At 37.8% G+C, this 20,073-nt stretch overlaps 1 protein-coding gene across 2 annotated transcripts in view; it reads left to right on the top strand.

The window, feature by feature from the left end:
• Positions 1-20,073, top strand: part of LOC123507680 (dnaJ homolog subfamily C member 17-like) — a 64,146-nt gene that overhangs the window by 25,902 nt on the left and 18,171 nt on the right. For both annotated transcript variants that reach the window (XM_045260795.1, XM_045260796.1), the window contains exons 4-5: positions 17,972-18,125; positions 18,551-18,669. In XM_045260795.1, coding sequence (XP_045116730.1) covers positions 17,972-18,125; positions 18,551-18,669 — 273 coding nt within the window. The remainder of the gene's footprint in view (positions 1-17,971; positions 18,126-18,550; positions 18,670-20,073) is intronic.

Here is a 20,073-nt window from a genome sequence, read left to right as displayed (position 1 = left end):
TACAGAGGGCTGCAACAAAATGGTGCCTGACTTAAGAGATTTGACTTATGAAGACAGACTGAAAAGAATGCAACTTCCAACCCTGGAAAACAGAAGAGAAAGGGGAGACCTGATAGCAATATACAGAGTGATGATTGGCATGGAAAAATGGATAGGGAAGATCTGTGTATGTGGAATGGAAGAATGTCGAGAGGGCATGGGAAAAACTAAAATGGCCACTTATAGGAGAGATGTGAAAAATATAGCTTCCTCATAGAAGGGTGGAAGCATGGAATAGTTTAGACGTGGAAGTGGTCAACGCAAGGAATATTCATGATTTTAAGAAAAGCTGGACATTAATAGATATGGAGACGGGACAACACGAGCATAGCTCTTTTCCGTATGTTACAATTAGGTAAATACAATTAGGTAAATACACACACACACACACACATGTAAATCGAGGAGTTGTGACCTTGTTGTCGGTGTGTGTGTGTGTGGTCTCAGGATAAGATCGGAAATAATGAGCTCTGAGCTGTGAGGGTAAAATCTGGCTGTCTGTCAGAGACTGCAGCAGATCAAACAGTGAATTACACACACACACATACACACACACACACACACACACACACACACACACACACACACACACACACACACACACACACACACACACACACACACACACACACACAAACCAAGCTTGAAATAAAAAAGTTGATGACGGAATTGGATGAGGAAAAGGCAATGGGACCGGATGAAGTCTCAGGCAGAATACTGAAAGAATGTAGGGAAGAACTAGCAAGTCCAATATACAACATCATAAAATGCTCAATAGAAAATGGAACAGTGCCAGTGGAGTGGAAAAGAGCTGAAGTGGTTCCCATATATAAGAGCGGAAGGAAGGAAGAACCTTTAAATTACAGGCCGGTATCACTAACTAGTGTAATATGCAAGATGTGAAAAGTAATAAAGAAACAATGGATCGAGTTTCTTGAAGACAACAAAATATTATCAAATAGCCAATTTGGTTTTAGAAAAGGTCGGTCATGTGTGACAAATTTATTGAGTTTCTACCTAGAATAGTTGATAAAGTACAAGAGAGAGAGGATGGGTTGACTGTATTTATTTAGATCTAAAAAAGGCTTTTGATAAAGTGCCACATGAAAGATTACTATGGAAGTTAGAGGAGAAGGGTGGCTTAAAAGGAAGCACATTGAGATGGATGAAGAATTATTTAATGGGAAGAGAAATAAGGACGATAGTTAAAGATATGAAGTCCAAGTGGAGAACAGTAGACAGCGGAGTGCCACAGGGGTCAGTATTGGCACCAATACTTTTTCTCGATATATAAATGACATGCCAGAGGGAGTGAACAGCTACATAAATCTGTTTATGGACGATGCGAAACTGTGCAGAGTCATTAAACAAAAGAGGATTGTGAAATACTACAGGAAGACTTAAACAAGATCTGGAAATGGAGCAAAAATGGAGATGGAATTCAATGTGGACAAAAGCCATGTCATGGAAATGGGAAAAGTGAAAGACGACCAGTGGGAATCTATAAGATGGGAGATGGAGTAGAACTAGAAAAGTAAAAAGGAAAAGGACCTGGGAGTGACAATGGAAGAAAATAATCAACTGGTTAGCCATATTGATAGAATTTTCAGAGAGACGATAATTTGCTAAGGAATATTGGAGTAGCATTTCACTATATGGACAAGGAAATGATGAAGAAATTGATAAGTACTAAAATAAGACCTAGATTGGAATATGCAGGAGTTGTGTGGACTCCCAAAAAGAAACACATAAGAAAATTAGAGAGACTACAAAAATGGCTACAAGAATGGTTCCAGAATTTAAAGGGATGGCATATGAGGAGAGACTAAAGGCAATGGATCTACCAACCTTGGAGCAGAGAAGAGAGAGAGGATCTGATACAAGTTTATAAATTGATTAACGGAATGGATGAAGTGGATAATGAGAAACTGATCCTGAGAGAAGAATATGACTTTAGAAGCACAAGATCGCATAGTAAGAAACTAAGGAAGGGACGATGTCTGAGAGATGTTAAAAAATTTAGTTTCCCGCAAAGATGTGTTGAGACTTGGAACAGTTTGAGTGAGGAAGTGGTATCAGCAAAGAGTGTACATAGTTTTAAAGAAAAATTGGATAAGTGTAGATATGGAGACGGGACCACACGAGCATAAAGCCCAGGCCCTGTAAAACTACAACTAGGTAAATACAACTAGGTAAATACACACACGAGACGCAGCAGAGGAAGGACGAGACATAGAGGAAGCACGCTCCCGAGAATCAGCTGATCTTCACTACCTTTGTTTGGGTTTACAGTGGCCTGGGCGATAAGTGTGGACTCATTTTTCCTTTCATGAATACAGTGTTAAATAATAATGAGTGAGAAAGAGATTCCATCTAAATGCAGGTATGTGACAAGGGAAAGAATGAAAGCTGATGATGACAATGTTGGTGAGGGAGGAGGAGAATTTGAAGGCTTTGATACAGCGCAAACTTCACTATTTGATAGAGTCTTAACTATCGAACGTAAATTAGATAAATTGATAAAGGAGAGTATGGGAATGAAAGAGAATGAAGAACAGGATAAAGAGCTCCAGAAATTGAAAGAAAGGATAAAAAGAGTGGAAGAAAACGAAACTAGGCTAAGAACCGAAAATGAAGAATTAAAAGTCCAAATAGCGAACTATAAGAAATTGATGGAAGAAGGACTCGGTAAAGCCGAGAAAGAAAAAGAAAAGCTAAAAGATCTAGTTAACAAAGAAGAAAAAAGAGTACAAGACGTGATTAAAAAAGAAGTACAAGCATGGAGAATCCAAGATAAGAAAGACAAGGAATCATTTCAAGAAGTATTTCAAGAACAGTTAAAAGAAAGAGATGAAAATATGACAAGCAAAATGATAGGAGTCCTCAAGAAAAAGAAAATTTAGTAAGAGAAATTATGGAAAAAAGAAGAGTGTAATTATTTTTGGACTGAAAGAAAAAAAATGTTAAATATAGACCAAGAAGGGAAAAGACGAAATGAAATCAGTAAAAGACCTACTAAAACATCTGAATGACGAGGATAGACAGAACTTAGAAGAGGAAGTAGAAGAAATCCATAGAATGGGACCATATCAAGAAGGAACAGTGAGACCAATTAAGATATTACTAAAATCACAAGCAGCAGCAGAAGAAGTACTATATAGAAAACGAAACTCAGAGAAACAGAAGGTTGCAAAGATATATATATAAAGAAAAATAGAAACGAGGAGGAAAGGAAGAGACACAATGAACTGGTGGCAGAAGCAAGAGCAAAAAAATAATGAAAGGTCAGAGGAGGAGAAGAAGGCATTTTTGGAGAATTATAGGAGACAGGATAAGGAAATGGTATATAAAAGAGAAAGAAGAGAAAAGAATGGAGCAAGTTTAACTAAAAATGATAAGAACAAGAGATTAAAATGATGTATACAAACATAGATGGGATTTTATCTAGTAAATTAGAATTAAGAGATTACATAAAGAAAGAAGAACCAGATATTGTATGCCTGGTGGAAACAAAGTTAAATGAGGCAATAAAATAGACATAGATAAAAGGTATAATATATGGAGGAGAGAGAGAGTGGGTAAAGGAGGAGGAGGAGTCATGATGATGTTAAGGAAGGAGATAGTGGTAAATCAAGTGGAGTTTGGGAAGGAAAATCAGAAATACTGTATGTTAAGATGCATATTAACAAAAGGAGTTAACAATCATTGGAACATATGTGCCACCAAAACAAACTCATGGACTAACCAAGAATATAGAGACATGATAGATGACACAATAAGGAGTCTTACAAGAATCATTAAGGAAAGGAGAAAAGTGATATTGATAGGAGATTTCAACTGTAAGGAGGTAGACTGGGAAAATTATGAAAGTGGTATGGGGAAGATGCCTGGGAGATAGATTCCTGAACCTAATGATAGATAATTTGATGGTCCAAAGAGTAAAGGAAAACACAAGATTCAGAGGAAACGATGAGCCGGCAAGATTAGACCTAGTTTTTACAAGGGATATACCAATTAACGATGATATAAGATACAAGTGCCCATTGGGAAAGAGTGACCATGTAATATTAGAGATGGATATAGAAGAAGGAAAGGAAGATAGAGATGAATCATACAAAGGAGACCGATTAAATTACAGAAAGGCTGATATTGAGAATCTCAAGAACTATTTTAAAACGTAAACTGGGAGGAGATGGAAAACTCATTAACGGTTCAAGAGAAATATAACTTATTTTTGGAAATATACAAAACTGGGGTCAGGAATATGTTCCAAATATAGACCTAAAGAAGAAGGAAAGAAAGATTGGTTTAATGCAAGATGTGCTAGGGCAAAGGAGAAACGAGATGGAGCATGGAAAAGGTGGAGAAGAAACAGAAATCCAGAAAATAAGGAAAACTTCAAAACAGCAAGAAATGAATATGCTAAGGTGAGAAAGGAAGAAGAAAAGAACTATGAAAAGGACATTGTCGAAAAATGTAAGGAACAACCAAAATTGTTCTACAGATTCATAAATGGAAAAATAAGACAAAAAGAAACAATAGAAAGGTTAAAAGGAGAAAACGGAATGGTGGAAGACCCAAAAGTATGGCAGAACTGTTAAATAGTAAATTTCATGAGGTCTTTACTAAGGAATCCAAATTTGAAAGACCACAGGGTAATAGAGAGACTGTCTATATGAAAGAGATTAAAGTAACCAAGCTTGAAATAAAAAGTTGATGACGGAATTGGATGAGGAAAAGGCAATGGGACCGGATGAAGTCTCAGGCAGAATACTGAAAGAATGTAGGGAAGAACTAGCAAGTCCAATATACAACATCATAAAATGCTCAATAGAAAATGGAACAGTGCCAGTGGAGTGGAAAAGAGCTGAGGTGGTTCCCATATATAAGAGCGGAAGGAAGGAAGAACCTTTAAATTACAGACCGGTATCACTAACTAGTGTAATATGCAAGATGTGTGAAAAAGTAATAAAGAAGCAATGGATCGAGTTTCTTGAAGACAACAAAATATTATCAAATAGCCAATTTGGTTTTAGAAAAGGTCGGTCATGTGTGACAAATTTATTGAGTTTCTACTCTAGAATAGTTGATAAAGTACAAGAGAGAGAGGATGGGTTGACTGTATTTATTTAGATCTAAAAAGGCTTTTGATAAAGTGCCACATGAAAGATTACTATGGAAGTTAGAGGAGAAGGGTGGCTTAAAAGGAAGCACATTGAGATGGATGAAGAATTACTTAAGGGGAGAGAAATAAGGACGATAGTTAAAGATATGAAGTCCAAGTGGAGAACAGTAGACAGCGGAGTGCCACAGGGTCAGTATTGGCACCAATACTTTTTCTCGTATATATAAATGACATGCCAGAGGAGTGAACAGCTACATAAATCTGTTTTGGACGATGCGAAACTGTGCAGAGTCATTAAACAAAAGAGGATTGTGAAATACTACAGGAAGACTTAAACAAGATCTGGAAATGGAGCAAAAAATGGGAGATGGAATTCAATGTGGACAAAAGCCATGTCATGGAAATGGGAAAAGTGAAAGACGACCAGTGGGAATCTATAAGATGGGAGATGGAGTAGAACTAGAAAAAGTAAAAAGGAAAAGGACTTGGGAGTGACAATGGAAGAAAATAATCAACCGGTTAGCCATATTGATAGAATTTTCAGAGAGGTATAATTTGCTAAGGAATATTGGAGTAGCATTTCACTATATGGACAAGGAAATGATGAAGAAATTGATAAGTACTAAAATAAGACCTAGATTGGAATATGCAGGAGTTGTGTGGACTCCCAAAAAAGAAACACATAAGAAAATTAGAGAGACTACAAAAATGGCTACAAGAATGGTTCCAGAATTTAAAGGGATGGCATATGAGGAGAGACTAAAGGCAATGGATCTACCAACCTTGGAGCAGAGAAGAGAGAGAGGATCTGATACAAGTTTATAAATTGATTAACGGAATGGATGAAGTGGATAATGAGAAACTGATCCTGAGAGAAGAATATGACTTTAGAAGCACAAGATCGCATAGTAAGAAACTAAGGAAGGGACGATGTCTGAGAGATGTTAAAAATTTAGTTTCCGCAAAGATGTGTTGAGACTTGGAACAGTTTGAGTGAGGAAGTGGTATCAGCAAAGAGTGTACATAGTTTTAAAGAAAAATTGGATAAGTGTAGATATGGAGACGGGACCACACGAGCATAAAGCCCAGGCCCTGTAAAACTACAACTAGGTAAATACAACTAGGTACACACACACACACACACACACACACACCTAGCAGTGAGTAGGACGGATGTAAATCGAGGAGTTGTGACCTTGTTTTCCGGTGTGTGGTGTGTGCCTGGTCTCAGGCCTATCCAAGTTTTATAACTACTGACAAGAGAGTGTGGGCGGTGATTGTTTTGGCCGTAAAGGACTGGAGAAATTAGATATGGATGCAAGAATCCAGGCACTGGAAAGTAAGTTCCTAAACATTTTGTCCATAGAAGAAAAACTGGATAGAGTTCTAGCCGAGAATGATTCGTTCAAAAAAGAGTTTGTTAACATTAGCGAATAAAGAGCTATTGAAGGAAAAAGTAGAGATGGAGAAAGAAAACCAACAACTAAGGAAACAATGTGAAGAGATGAAGGCTAAACTCATGGAAATGGAGATGAAAATATCGGAAGGGGACTTGAGGAAGGAGGAATGCCTTAATCTAATTGATACCAGGATGAAAGAAGTGAACCATGAACATCAGGAGGTACAAAGGTCGTTTAGGGAGGTAGTAAAAAAAACAGGAAAAGGAAAATAAAGGGATTACGCAGAGGGAAATGGTAAAGGCACTAAAGGAAAATGAGTATGTGGTGAGATATTGCTGAAAAGAAAAATGTGATCATAATAGGATTGAGGGAAGAAACTAACAGGAACTGGCAGGACAGGAGGGATAAGGAAAATGACAGGATTAAGTCTTTACTGAACAAGATCTCTGTGGAAGAAGAGGACCTATATGCTGAGGTAGAAGAAAGTGTGAGATTGGGAGTTTTTGAGGAAGGCAAGAATAGACCATTAAAATTGAAATTAAAGTCTCAGGTGGCAGCGGAGGCCTTGTTGAGGAGGGCTTGGAAACTTAAGGACTCTGAGGAAACCAAAACAATTTACATAAGAAGAAATATGTCACAAGATGAGCGAATGAAAATGAAGGAGCTTGTAACTGAAGTGAAGGAGAGGAATGACGAAAGAACAGAGGAGGAAAAGACCAAGTTTTTGGAGGATGAGAAATGGGAGGCTAAAGAAGTGGTGGATAAAACAGACGGAATAGGCATTACATGGAAGAATGAGACTAGGAATGGAATAAAAGTGACTTACACGAACATAGATGGATTTCTGTCTAAGAGGCTAGAATGTATGGATTACCTAAGAAATAACGAACCGGACATAATGTGTGTAGTGGAAACAAAGCTAAGGCCGAAATAAAGCTAGACTGGTTTGTTGTAAAACACTACAAAGTATGGAGAAATGATAGAAAAATAAAGGAGGTGGTGGTATAATGGTTCTTACTAAGGAAGATCTGATAGTGAAGGAGGTGAACTATAGTAAGAGAAATGAGGAAGTGATAAGTATGCTTATAACAGATGGCAAGAGGGACATTAATATTATAACAGTATACATACCACCCAGAACCAGTGCTTGGGAATATGAACAGTACCAAATGGTGATGAGAAATACTCTAGACAGAATGAAGCAAGAACTCATCAGAAAGGATAGAGTGATGATAGTTGGAGACTTTAATTGCAAAGAAATAGTGTGGGAAGACTACGAAGTGGTGAACGGTGGTGAGTGGGCAGAAGAATTGTTAAAGGTAGCAACAAATAACTTGATGACACAGTGGGTGAGATCACCAACAAGGTGCAGGGGACAAGATGTTGCAGCAAGGTTGGATTTGGTATTTACCAGGGAATCTCTAAAAGAGGAAATTGAACATGAATGTCCCTTGGGAAAAGCGATCATGATGTCCTAAGCTTTGAGCTGGATACGGAATTAAGCACGAATAAGATTGTGGAACGCAGGAGGAAAAATTAAATTATACTAGGGCAAATTATAACCATATAAGGGAGTTCTTTAATGAAATTGACTGGTCCGTGGTATACCAGGAAAGGGATATGCAATTGAAATACGATAAATTTATGGATTTGTATAACTCTGCTGTGAAAAAGTTTGTGCCATATCACAGAAAGAGGACTTTAAATAATAAACAGTGGTTTAATAGAAATTGTGAAGAAGCAAAAAAGAACAAAGAAAAGGCATGGAAGAAACTTAAGAAAACAGTGATGTATTATCAAGAGAAGTCTACAAAACAGCAAGGAATAGATATGTTGAAGTAAGGAGAACAGCACAGAAGGAATATGAACAGAGGGTGGTGGAAAACTGTGATAGTGACCCAAAATGTTTTACAAATTCATAAATGGAAAACTAAATAAAAGGGAGGCAATAGAAAAGGTAAAAAACGGGGAAGAAGTATATGAAGATGCTGGAGATATAGCTGAAATTTTGAACGACAACTTTTGCAAAGTGTTTACAAAGGAGGAGCATTTTATGGGAGGAAGGCCTACGGAAATAAAGCAAATGCAGGACATCATGGTTACTAAGGAAGATGTAAGGAAAATTATAAGCAATCTGGATATTAATAAATCAATGGGGCCTGATGGCATATCTGGGAGGTTGCTAAATGAATGTAAGGATCAATTGTTGAACCCCGTATTTGATATTGTGGAAACCTCCATACGAACAGGATTAGTCCCGAAAGAGTGGAAAAGAGCTGACATTGTGCCTATATATAAGAATGGTAGTAGAATGGAACCGCTAAATTATAGACCAGTATCGTTGACTAGTATATTGTGCAAGGTATGTGAAGAAGTAATTAAAGCTAAGTGGAGTGAGTATCTAGAAAGTGAAAACATTCTGAGTGAAAGGCAGTTTGGTTTCAGAAAAGGAAGATCGTGCATATCCAATTTATTATGTTTTTATTCAAGAGTGACTGACATACTACAACATAGAGAGGGATGGGTGGATGCTATCTACCTGGACTTGAGAAAGGCCTTTGATAAAGTACCACACAATAGACTGATGTGGAAACTAAAGATGATTGGAGGAGTAAATGATAAACTAGCAAAATGGATGGAAAATTACTTAATGGGAAGAGAAATGAGAACAGTGGTGAGAGGAAGGAAGTCCGAGTGGAAGAAGGTAACCAGTGGAGTTCCACAAGGGTCAGTGCTGGGTCCCATCATGTTTTTGATTTATGTTAATGATATGCCAGTAGGAATTGACAGTTACATGAACATGTTTGCAGACGATACTAAAATTATGAGGAGAGTAAAGAATGTGGAAGATTGTAACAAGTTACAGGAAGATCTTGATAAAATATATGAGTGGAGTAAGGAGTGGCAGATGGAATTTAATATAGACAAGACCCATGTTATGAAAATGGGAAGAAGTAGATACAGACCAAACAGGGATTACAGGCTGGGTGATGAGAAAATTAAAGAGACCAATGAGGAGAAAGACTTAGGAGTAACTGCAAAACACTTTGTCACCGGAGAAACACATTAACAAGATTTTTGGAAAACATACAACATGCTTCAAAATATTGGCCTTGCATTCCACTACCTAGATGAAGGAATGATGAAGAAGATATTATGTACCTTAATAAGACCCCAGTTAGAATATGCAGCATGTGTCTGGTCACCGACATGAAGAAAAATGTGAAGAAGGTGGAAAGGTACAGAGGCTGGCAACAAGGATGGTACCAGGACTCAGGAGTTAGACTATGAGGAAAGACTGAGGAAGCTGGGGCTGACCACATTAGAAGAGAGAAGAACAAGAGGAGACATGATAACTATGTATAAATTGGTGAACAAGATTGACATACTGGACAGAGAGTTGATAAAGGTGACCACAAGTAATCATCTCCGAGGACATGGAAAAAAGCTAATAAAGAACATCTGTCTAAATGACGTGAGAAAATACAGTTTCCTGCATCGTAGCATTGATAAGTGGAATAAACTGAGCAGTGATGTCGTTGACGCGGTGTGTGTCAATCAGATGAAAGAGAGATATGACAGGAATAGACAAGGAGACAGGTCACAGAGAGCTTAGCTCGGGCCCTGTAATACACAAATAGGTAAATACAAATAGGTAAATACACACACACACACACACACACACACACACACACACACACACACATACACACACACATACACACACACACACACACACACAGAGTGGGTAAAGGAGGAGGAGGAGTCATGATGATGTTAAGGAAGGAGATAGTGGTATATCAAGTGGAGTTTGGGGAAGGAAAATCAGAAATACTGTATGTTAAGATGCATATTAACAAAAAGGAGTTAACAATCATTGGAACATATGTGCCACCAAAAACAAACTCATGGACTAACCAAGAATATAGAGACATGATAGATAACACAATAAGGAGTCTTACAAGAATCATTAAGGAAAGGAGAAAAGTGATATTGGTAGGAGATTTCAACTGTAAGGAGGTAGACTGGGAGAATTATGAAAGTGGTATGGGGGAAGATGCCTGGGGAGATAGATTCCTGAACCTAATGATAGATAATTTGATGGTCCAAAGAGTAAAGGAAAACACGAGATTCAGAGGAAACGATGAGCCGGCAAGATTAGACCAAGTTTTTACAAGGGATATACCAATTAACGATGATATAAGATACAAGTGCCCATTGGGAAAGAGTGACCATGTAATATTAGAAATGGATATAGAAGAAGGAAAGGAAGATAGAGATGAATCATACAAAGGAGACCGATTAAATTACAGAAAGGCTGATATTGAGAATCTCAAGAACTATTTTAAAACGTAAACTGGGAGGAGATGGAAAACTCATTAACGGTTCAAGAGAAATATAACTTATTTTGGAAATATACAAAACTGGGGTCAGGAATATGTTCAAATATAGACCTAAAGAAGAAGGAAAGAAAGATTGGTTTAATGCAAGATGTGCTAGGGCAAAGGAGAAACGAGATGGAGCATGGAAAAGGTGGAGAAGAAACAGAAATCCAGAAAATAAGGAAAACTTCAAAACAGCAAGAAATGAATATGCTAAGGTGAGAAAGGAAGAAGAAAAGAACTATGAAAAGGACATTGTCAAAAAATGTAAGGAACAACCAAAATTGTTCTACAGATTCATAAATGGAAAAATAAGACAAAAAGAAACAATAGAAAGGTTAAAAGGAGAAAACGGAATGGTGGAAGACCCAAAAAGTATGGCAGAACTGTTAAATAGTAAATTTCATGGTCTTTACTAAGGAATCCAAATTTGAAATACCACAGGGTAATAGAGAGACTGTCCATATGAAAGAGATTAAAGTAACCAAGCTTGAAATAAAAAAGTTGATGACGGAATTGGATGAGGAAAAGGCAATGGGACCGGATGAAGTCTCAGGCTGAATACTGAAAGAATGTAGGGAAGAACTAGCAAGTCCAATATACAACATCATAAAATGCTCAATAGAAAATGGAACAGTGCCAGTGGAGTGGAAAAGAGCTGAGGTGGTTCCCATATATAAGAGCGGAAGGAAGGAAGAACCTTTAAATTACAGGCCGGTATCACTAACTAGTGTAATATGCAAGATGTGTGAAAAGTAATAAAGAAGCAATGGATCGAGTTTCTTGAAGACAACAAAATATTATCAAATAGCCAATTTGGTTTTAGAAAAGGTCGGTCATGTGTGACAAATTTATTGAGTTTCTACTCTAGAATAGTTGATAAAGTACAAGAGAGAGAGGGATGGGTTGACTGTATTTATTTAGATCTAAAAAAGGCTTTTGATAAAGTGCCACATGAAAGATTACTATGGAAGTTAGAGGAGAAGGGTGGCTTAAAAGGAAGCACATTGAGATGGATGAAGAATTACTTAAGGGGGAGAGAAATAAGGACAATAGTTAAAGATATGAAAGTCCAAGTGGAGAACAGTAGACAGCAGAGTGCCACAGGGGTCAGTATTGGCACCAATACTTTTTCTCGTATATATAAATGACATGCCAGAGGAGTGAACAGCTACATAAATCTGTTTATGGATGATGCGAAACTGTGCAGAGTCATTAAACAAAAGAGGATTGTGAAATACTACAGGAAGACTTAAACAAGATCTGGAAATGGAGCAAAAATGGAGATGGAATTCAATGTGGACAAAAGCCATGTCATGGAAATGGGAAAAAGTGAAAGACGACCAGTGGGAATCTATAAGATGGGAGATGGAGTAGAACTAGAAAATTAAAAAAGGAAAAGGACTTGGGAGTGACAATGGAAGAAAATAATCAACCGGTAAGCCATATTGATAGAATTTTCAGAGACGATAATTTGCTAAGGAATATTGGAGTAGCATTTCACTATATGGACAAGGAAATGATGAAGAAATTAATAAGTACTAAAATAAGACCTAGATTGGAATATGCAGGAGTTGTGTGGACTCCTCTTAAAAAGAAACACAAGAAAATTAGAGAGACTACAAAAAATGGCTACAAGAATGGTTCCAGAATTTAAAGGGATGGCATATGAAGAGACTAAAGGCAATGGATCTACCAACCTTGGAGCAGAGAAGAGAGAGAGGGGATCTGATACAAGTTTATAAATTGATTAATGGAATGGATGAAGTGGATAATGAGAAACTGATCCTGAGAGAAGAATATGACTTTAGAAGTACAAGATCGCATAGTAAGAAACAAAATAAGACCTAGATTGGAATATGCAGGAGTTGTGTGGACTCCTCTTAAAAAGAAACATAAAAAAATTAGAGAGACTACAAAAAATGGCTACAAGAATGGTTCCAGAATTTAAAGGGATGGCATATGAGGAGAGACTAAAGGCAATGGATCTAACAACCTTGGAGCAGAGAAGAGAGATAGGAGATCTGATACAAGTTTATAAATTGATTAATGGAATGGATGAAGTGGATAATGAGAAACTGATCCTGAGAGAAGAATATGACTTTAGAAGCACAAGATCGCATAGTAAGAAACTAAGGAAGGAATGATGTCTGAGAGATGTTAAAAAATTTAGTTTCCCGCAAAGATGTGTTGAGACTTGGAACAGTTTGAGTGAGGAAGTGGTGTCAGCAAAGAGCGTACATAGTTTTAAAGAAAAATTGGATAAGTGTAGATATGGAGACGGGACCACACAAGCATAAAGCCCAGGCCCTGTAAAACTACAACTAGGTAAATACAACTAGGTAAATACACACACACACACACACACACACACACTACAAAGTGGTGAATGGTGGTGAGTGGACAGAAGAATTGTTAAAGGTAGCAACAAATAACTTGATGACACAGTGGGTGAGATCACCAACAAGATGCAGGGGACAAGATGTTGCAGCAAGGTTGGATTTGGTATTTACCACGGGAATCTCTCTAAAAGAGGAAATTGAACATGAAAGTCCCTTGGGTAAAAGTGATCATGATGTCCTAAGCTTTGAGCTGGATACAGAATTAAGCACGAATAAGATTGTGGAACGCAAGGAGGAAAAATTAAATTATACTAGGGCAAATTATAACCATATAAGAGAGTTCTTTAATGAAATTGACTGGTCCATGGTATACCAGGAAAGAGATATGCAATTGAAGTACAATAAATTTATGGATTTGTATAACTCTGCTGTGAAAAAGTTTGTGCCATATTACAGAAAAGGGACTTTAAATAATAAACAGTGGTTTAATAGAAATTGTGAAGAAGCAAAAAAGAACAAAGAAAAGGCATGGAAGAAACTTAAAAAAAACAGTGATGTATTATCAAGGGAAGGCTACAAAACAGTAAGGAATATATATGTTGAAGTAAGGAGAACAGCACAGAAGGAATATGAACAGAGGGTGGTGGAAAACTGTGATAGTGACCCAAAAATGTTTTACAAATTCATAAATGGAAAACTAAATAAAAGGGAGGCAATAGGAAAAGTAAAAAATGGGGAAGAAGTATATGAAGATGCTGGAGAGATAGCTGAAATTTTGAACGACAACTTTTGCAAAGTGTTTACAAAGGAGGAGCATTTTATGGGAGGAAGGCCTATGGAAATAAAGCAAATGCAGGACATCATGGTTACTAAGGAAGATGTAAGGAAAATTATAAGCAATCTGGATATTAATAAATCAATGGGGCCTGATGGCATATCTGGGAGGTTGTTAAAAGAATGTAAGGATCAATTGTTGAACCCCGTATTTGATATTGTGGAAACCTCCATACGAACAGGATTAGTCCCGAAAGAGTGGAAAAGAGCTGACATTGTGCCTATATATAAGAATGGCAGTAGAATGGAACCGCTAAATTATAGACCAGTATCGTTGACTAGTGTATTGTGCAAGGTATGTGAAGAAGTAATTAAAGCTAAGTGAAGTGAGTATCTAGAAAGTGAAAACATTCTGAGTGAAAGGCAGTTTGGTTTCAGAAAAGGAAGATCGTGTGTATCCAATTTATTATGTTTTTACTCAAGAGTGACTGATATACTACAACATAGAGAGGGATGGGTGGATGCTATCAACCTGGACTTGAGAAAGGCCTTTGATAAAGTACCACACAATAGACTGATGTGGAAACTAAAGATGACTGGAGGAGTAAATGATAAACTAGCAAAATGGATGGAAAATTACTTAATGGGAAGAGAAATGAGAACAGTGGTGAGAGGAAGGAAGTCCGAGTGGAAGAAGGTAACCAGTGGAGTTCCACAAGGGTCAGTGCTGGGTCCCATCATGTTTTTGATTTATGTTAATGATATGCCAGTAGGAATTGACAGTTATATGAACATGTTTGCGGACGATACTAAAATTATGAGGAGAGTAAAGAATGTGGAAGATTGTAACAAGTTACAGGAAGATCTTGATAAAATATATGAATGGAGTAAAGAGTGGCAGATGGAATTTAATATAGACAAGACCCATGTTATGAAAATGGGAAGAAGTAGATACAGAACAAACTGGGATTACGGACTGGGTGATGAGAAAATTAAAGAGACCAATGAGGAGAAAGACTTAGGAGTAACCGTGCAAAACACTTTGTCACCGGAGAAACACATTAACAAGATTTTTTGTAAAACATACAACATGCTTCAAAATATTGGCCTTGCATTCCACTACCTAGATGAAGGAATGATGAAGAAGATATTATGTACCTTAATAAGACCACAGCTAGAATATGCAGCATGTGTCTGGTCACCGCATATGAAGAAAAATGTAAAGAAGGTAGAAAGGGTACAAAGGCTGGCAACAAGGATGGTACCAGGACTCAGGGAGTTAGACTATGAGGAAAGACTGAGGAAGCTGGGGCTGACCACATTAGAAGAGAGAAGAACAAGAGGAGACATGATAACTATGTATAAATTGGTGAACAAGATTGACATACTGGATAGAGAGTTGATAAAGGTGACCACAAGTAATCATCTCCGAGGACATGGAAAAAGCTAATAAAGACATCTGTCTAAATGACATGAGAAAATACAGTTTCCGCATCGTAGCATTGATAAGTGGAATAAACTGAGCAGTGATGTCGTTGACGCGTGTGTGTCAATCAGATGAAAGAGAGATATGACAGGAATGGACAAGGAGACAGGACACAGAGAGCTTAGCTCGGGCCCTGTAATACACAAATAGGTAAAAACACACACACACACACACACACACACACACACACACACACACACACACACACACACACACACACACACACACACACACACACACACACACACACACACACACACACACGGCCCGGTAGCTCAGTGGTTAGAGCGCTGGCTTCAAGCCAGATAACCGGGTTCGATTCCCCGCCGGGTGGAGATATTTGGGTGTGTCTCCTCTCACGTAGCCCTGTTCACCTAGCAGTGAGTAGGTACGGGATGTAAATCGAGGAGTTGTGACCTTGTTGTCCCGGTGTGTGGTGTGTGCCTGGTCTCAGACCTATCCCAAGATCGGAAATAATGAGCTCTGAGCTCGCTCCGTAGGGTAACGTCTGGCTGTCTCGTCAGAGACTGCAGCAGATCAAACAGTGAATACACACACACACACACACACACACCAGTGGATAATGAGAAACTGATGCTGAGATAAGAATATAACACCCAAAGCACAAGATCGCATAGTAAGAAGCTGAGAAAGGGAAGATGTCTGAGAGATATAAAAAAATATAGTTTCCCGCAGAGATGTATTGAGACGTGGAACAGTTTAGATGAAGAAGTAGTGTCTGCAACGAGTGTGCACACTTTTAAAGTAAGATTGGATAAGTGTAGATATGGAGACGGGGCCACACGAGCATAAAGCCCAGGCCCTGCAAAACTACAACTAGGTAAATACAACTAGGTAAATACACACACACACACACACACACACACACAGACGAGACGCAGCAGAGGAAGGACGCGATACCGTCGCTCCCGAGAATCAGCTGATCTTCACTACCTTTGTTTGGGTTTACAGTGGCCTGGGCGATAAGTGTGGACTCATTTTTCCTTTCATGAATACAGTGTTAAATAATAATGAGTGAGAAAGAGATTCCATCTAAATGCAGGTATGTGACAAGGGAAAGAATGAAAGCTGATGATGACAATGTTGGTGAGGGAGGAGGAGAATTTGAAGGCTTTGATACGGCGCAAACTTCACTATTTGATAGAGTCTTAACTATCGAACGAAATTAGATAAATTGATAAAGGAGAGTATGGGAATGAAAGAGAATGAAGAACAGGATAAAGAGCTCCAGAAATTGAAAGAAAGGATAAAAAGAGTGGAAGAAAACGAAACTAGGCTAAGAACCGAAAATGAAGAATTAAAAGTCCAAATAGCGAACTATAAGAAATTGATGGAAGAAGGACTCGGTAAAGCCGAGAAAGAAAAAGAAAAGCTAAAAGATCTAGTTAACAAAGAAGAAGAAAGAGTACAAGACGTGATTAAAAAAGAAGTACAAGCATAGAGAATCCAAGATAAGAAAGACAAGGAATCATTTCAAGAAGTATTTCAAGAACAGTTAAAAGAAAGAGATGAAAATATGACAAGCAAAATGATAGGAGTCCTCAAGAAAAAAGAAAATTTAGTAAGAGAAATCGTGGAAAAAAAGAAGAGTGTAATTATTTTTGGACTGAAAGAAAAAAATGTTAAATATAGACCAAGAAGGGAAAAAGACGAAATGAAATCAGTAAAAGACCTACTAAAACATCTGAATGATGAGGATAGACAGAACTTAGAAGAGGAAGTAGAAGAAATCCATAGAATGGGACCATATCAAGAAGGAATAGTGAGACCAATTAAGATATTACTAAAATCACAAGCAGCAGCAGAAGAAGTACTATATAGAAAAACGAAACTCAGAGAAACAACCTTGGAGCAGAGAAGAGAGAGAGGGGATCTGATACAAGTTTATAAATTGATTAACGGAATGGATGAAGTGGATAATGAGAAACTGATCCAGAGAGAAGAATATGACTTTAGAAGCACAAGATCGCATAGTAAGAAACTAAGGAAGGGACGATGTCTGAGAGATGTTAAAAAATTTAGTTTCCCGCAAAGATGTGTTGAGACTTGGAACAGTTTGAGTGAGGAAGTTGTATAAGCAAAGAGTGTACATAGTTTTAAAGAAAAATTGGATAAGTGTAGATATGGAGACGGGACCACACGAGCATAAAGCCCAGGCCCTGTAAAACTACAACTAGGTAAATACAACTAGGTAAATACACACACACACACACACACACACACACACACACACACACACACACACACACACACACACACACACACACACACACACACACTTATTCTTATCAAATCCATAATGAAAGGTGGCAGATTTGTGTACTACACTAAAAAAAAAGAAAAAAAAGTAATATTCATAAAAAAAATATAGAATAAAACCATCTTATTGTACAATATTCCAGGAACAAGAAAAGCCTACGACAAGCTTCTCAAGGGACGTAAGGCAGCAAAGCTTCGAGCGAGGGAAGCTGATGCCAAGACTCAGAAGCTGCGGTCAGAACTTGAGGAGCGGGAGAGGAGAGCGCAGGAACAACCATGCCTGTCTGAGGAGGAAAGGTGAGGAGCGCTGGTCTGGTGGCTTGCTGTGTGAAGGAGAGTAATAACTTAATCACTTCTCAGGAACTAGTTTTTGTAGGTCCTCAGCTCTTTTATTGTCTTGACTTTCTGCAGTTCTCATGATTAGTTATATGTTTTCTTTTTATAAGCAAAGAGCAACAAAAAGATGGTAAAAAAGTGTTTCTTAAAGATGTCATTACCAAAAGAGAATTGTTCATAAAAATATCCAAAATTATGAAGGGAAAGTGTTTTGAAACCTTCCTCATGAATATATTTAGGTATCAAATCCTTGTAATATGTAAGGAACTTGTTTGACATGGATGAGGGATAGTGTGGATACTCACTTTAATGGCAAAAAATAAGAGTACGTTCTGAATGGTTTCCTACACTTGTTTTTCTTACTCTGTGTGAATTTCTTGTCTCAGGTTCCGGCGAGAGTTGAAGCGTCTGGAGGAGGAAGGCAGGAAACTAATTGAGGAGGAGCTGGAGAGGGTGAACAGGAAAGTGGAGGAAGAGCTGAGAGGAAGAAATGGAGCCCCAGGAGGTGAGTGTGAGGTGACTAGTGAAGGGCTGAGACAGAATACGTACTTCAGTCACACTGTATCTCCATTAACATTTCATAATAATGCTAAGAATTCATACTAGGCATGTCTGAAGAGATCACTAAACTTATACTATGCTTCCACTGACATCATTGTTAAGATTGTAATGCTGAAGATGCTGGCAATGTACTTTTATGATTACTGGTTTATTGATTTTTTTGGAGGGATTAGGTTTTTTTCACATGTAGCTATATTTAGGATTGCAAGAATTTCACTTTATTTATTAGCATTTCATTGTTCTTTGCCTTAATTTGGGAACTATGTTTGGTTTAAGTGCTGCTGTGATAGTGTTTCCTTTATATATCATGCTGTTAATATACTTTCAGTTCAGTACATGTCATTTTTTTGGAGCATTAACTGTTGAATATATATATATATATATATATATATATATATATATATATATATATATATATATATATATATATATGTAAATATACATGGTAATACTCTGCTTAACGAACGTTCGTTTAACAAATTTCCAGTTTAACGTACTATATAAAGTTAGACCAAAAATCCGCATAACATACAACCACATCCGTTTTAGCGAATTTTCTGGATTTGAATTTGCCGGGTGAGGGACCGAACGTGATAGTTTCGCTGTGATTGGCTGGCTCCCTGCCTCTGTCTCTAGCGCTCCTGGAGCTGGATCCAAGATTCTTTAACAACGTCAGAGCAACCTCTTGCAGTGAAATGGCATCCATGAACGCTTGGAGGGATGGTGACAAGGTTGCTTTCAGGTTGTTCAGAGGTTGCTGGGAACATCACCTCTGGAGGTGGTGTTACTGTCTTATATATGCATTTATCTTCACAAAACAACATTTCTATTAGCTTTTTACAAACCTTGTCCCCAAGAAAGGATTGTTTTGTAATGCATAAAGTGAAATCTTACATGGAATACCAAAAAATAAAGCAGAGATGAGATGAGCCACAGATGAAGCGGGAGACTCGCGGTCGCTTCTTTTTCTTGTGACCCTTTTGCTTGCGTGTTACTTTCATTATGATGTTTATGTTTTCAATCCTCTATTTCCTGCTATAATGGATATCATATCTTAGTATTCATATACGCTCATGCCACGACGAGGATAACCTCGACTCCGTGGCACTGAGTGACGGTGAATTATTAATGAAATACCACGATATTTCATTAGTAATTCACTATCACTCAGTGCCACGGAGTCAAGGTTATCCTCGTGGCATGAGCGTATATGAATACTAAGATATGATATCCATTATAGCAGGAAATAGAGGAGTGGAAACAAATATCATGGGGAAAGACAACACGCAGGCTAAAAGGGTCACAAGAAGAAGAAGCAGCCGAGTCGCCGCAAGTCTCCCGCTTCGTC

Source organism: Portunus trituberculatus, chromosome 23, assembly GCF_017591435.1.
Source record: "Portunus trituberculatus isolate SZX2019 chromosome 23, ASM1759143v1, whole genome shotgun sequence".
In the NCBI taxonomy this organism is placed as follows: domain Eukaryota; kingdom Metazoa; phylum Arthropoda; class Malacostraca; order Decapoda; family Portunidae; genus Portunus; species Portunus trituberculatus.
Note: the sequence above shows the minus strand (reverse complement) of the source record. Positions and strands in the feature narration are given on the sequence as shown.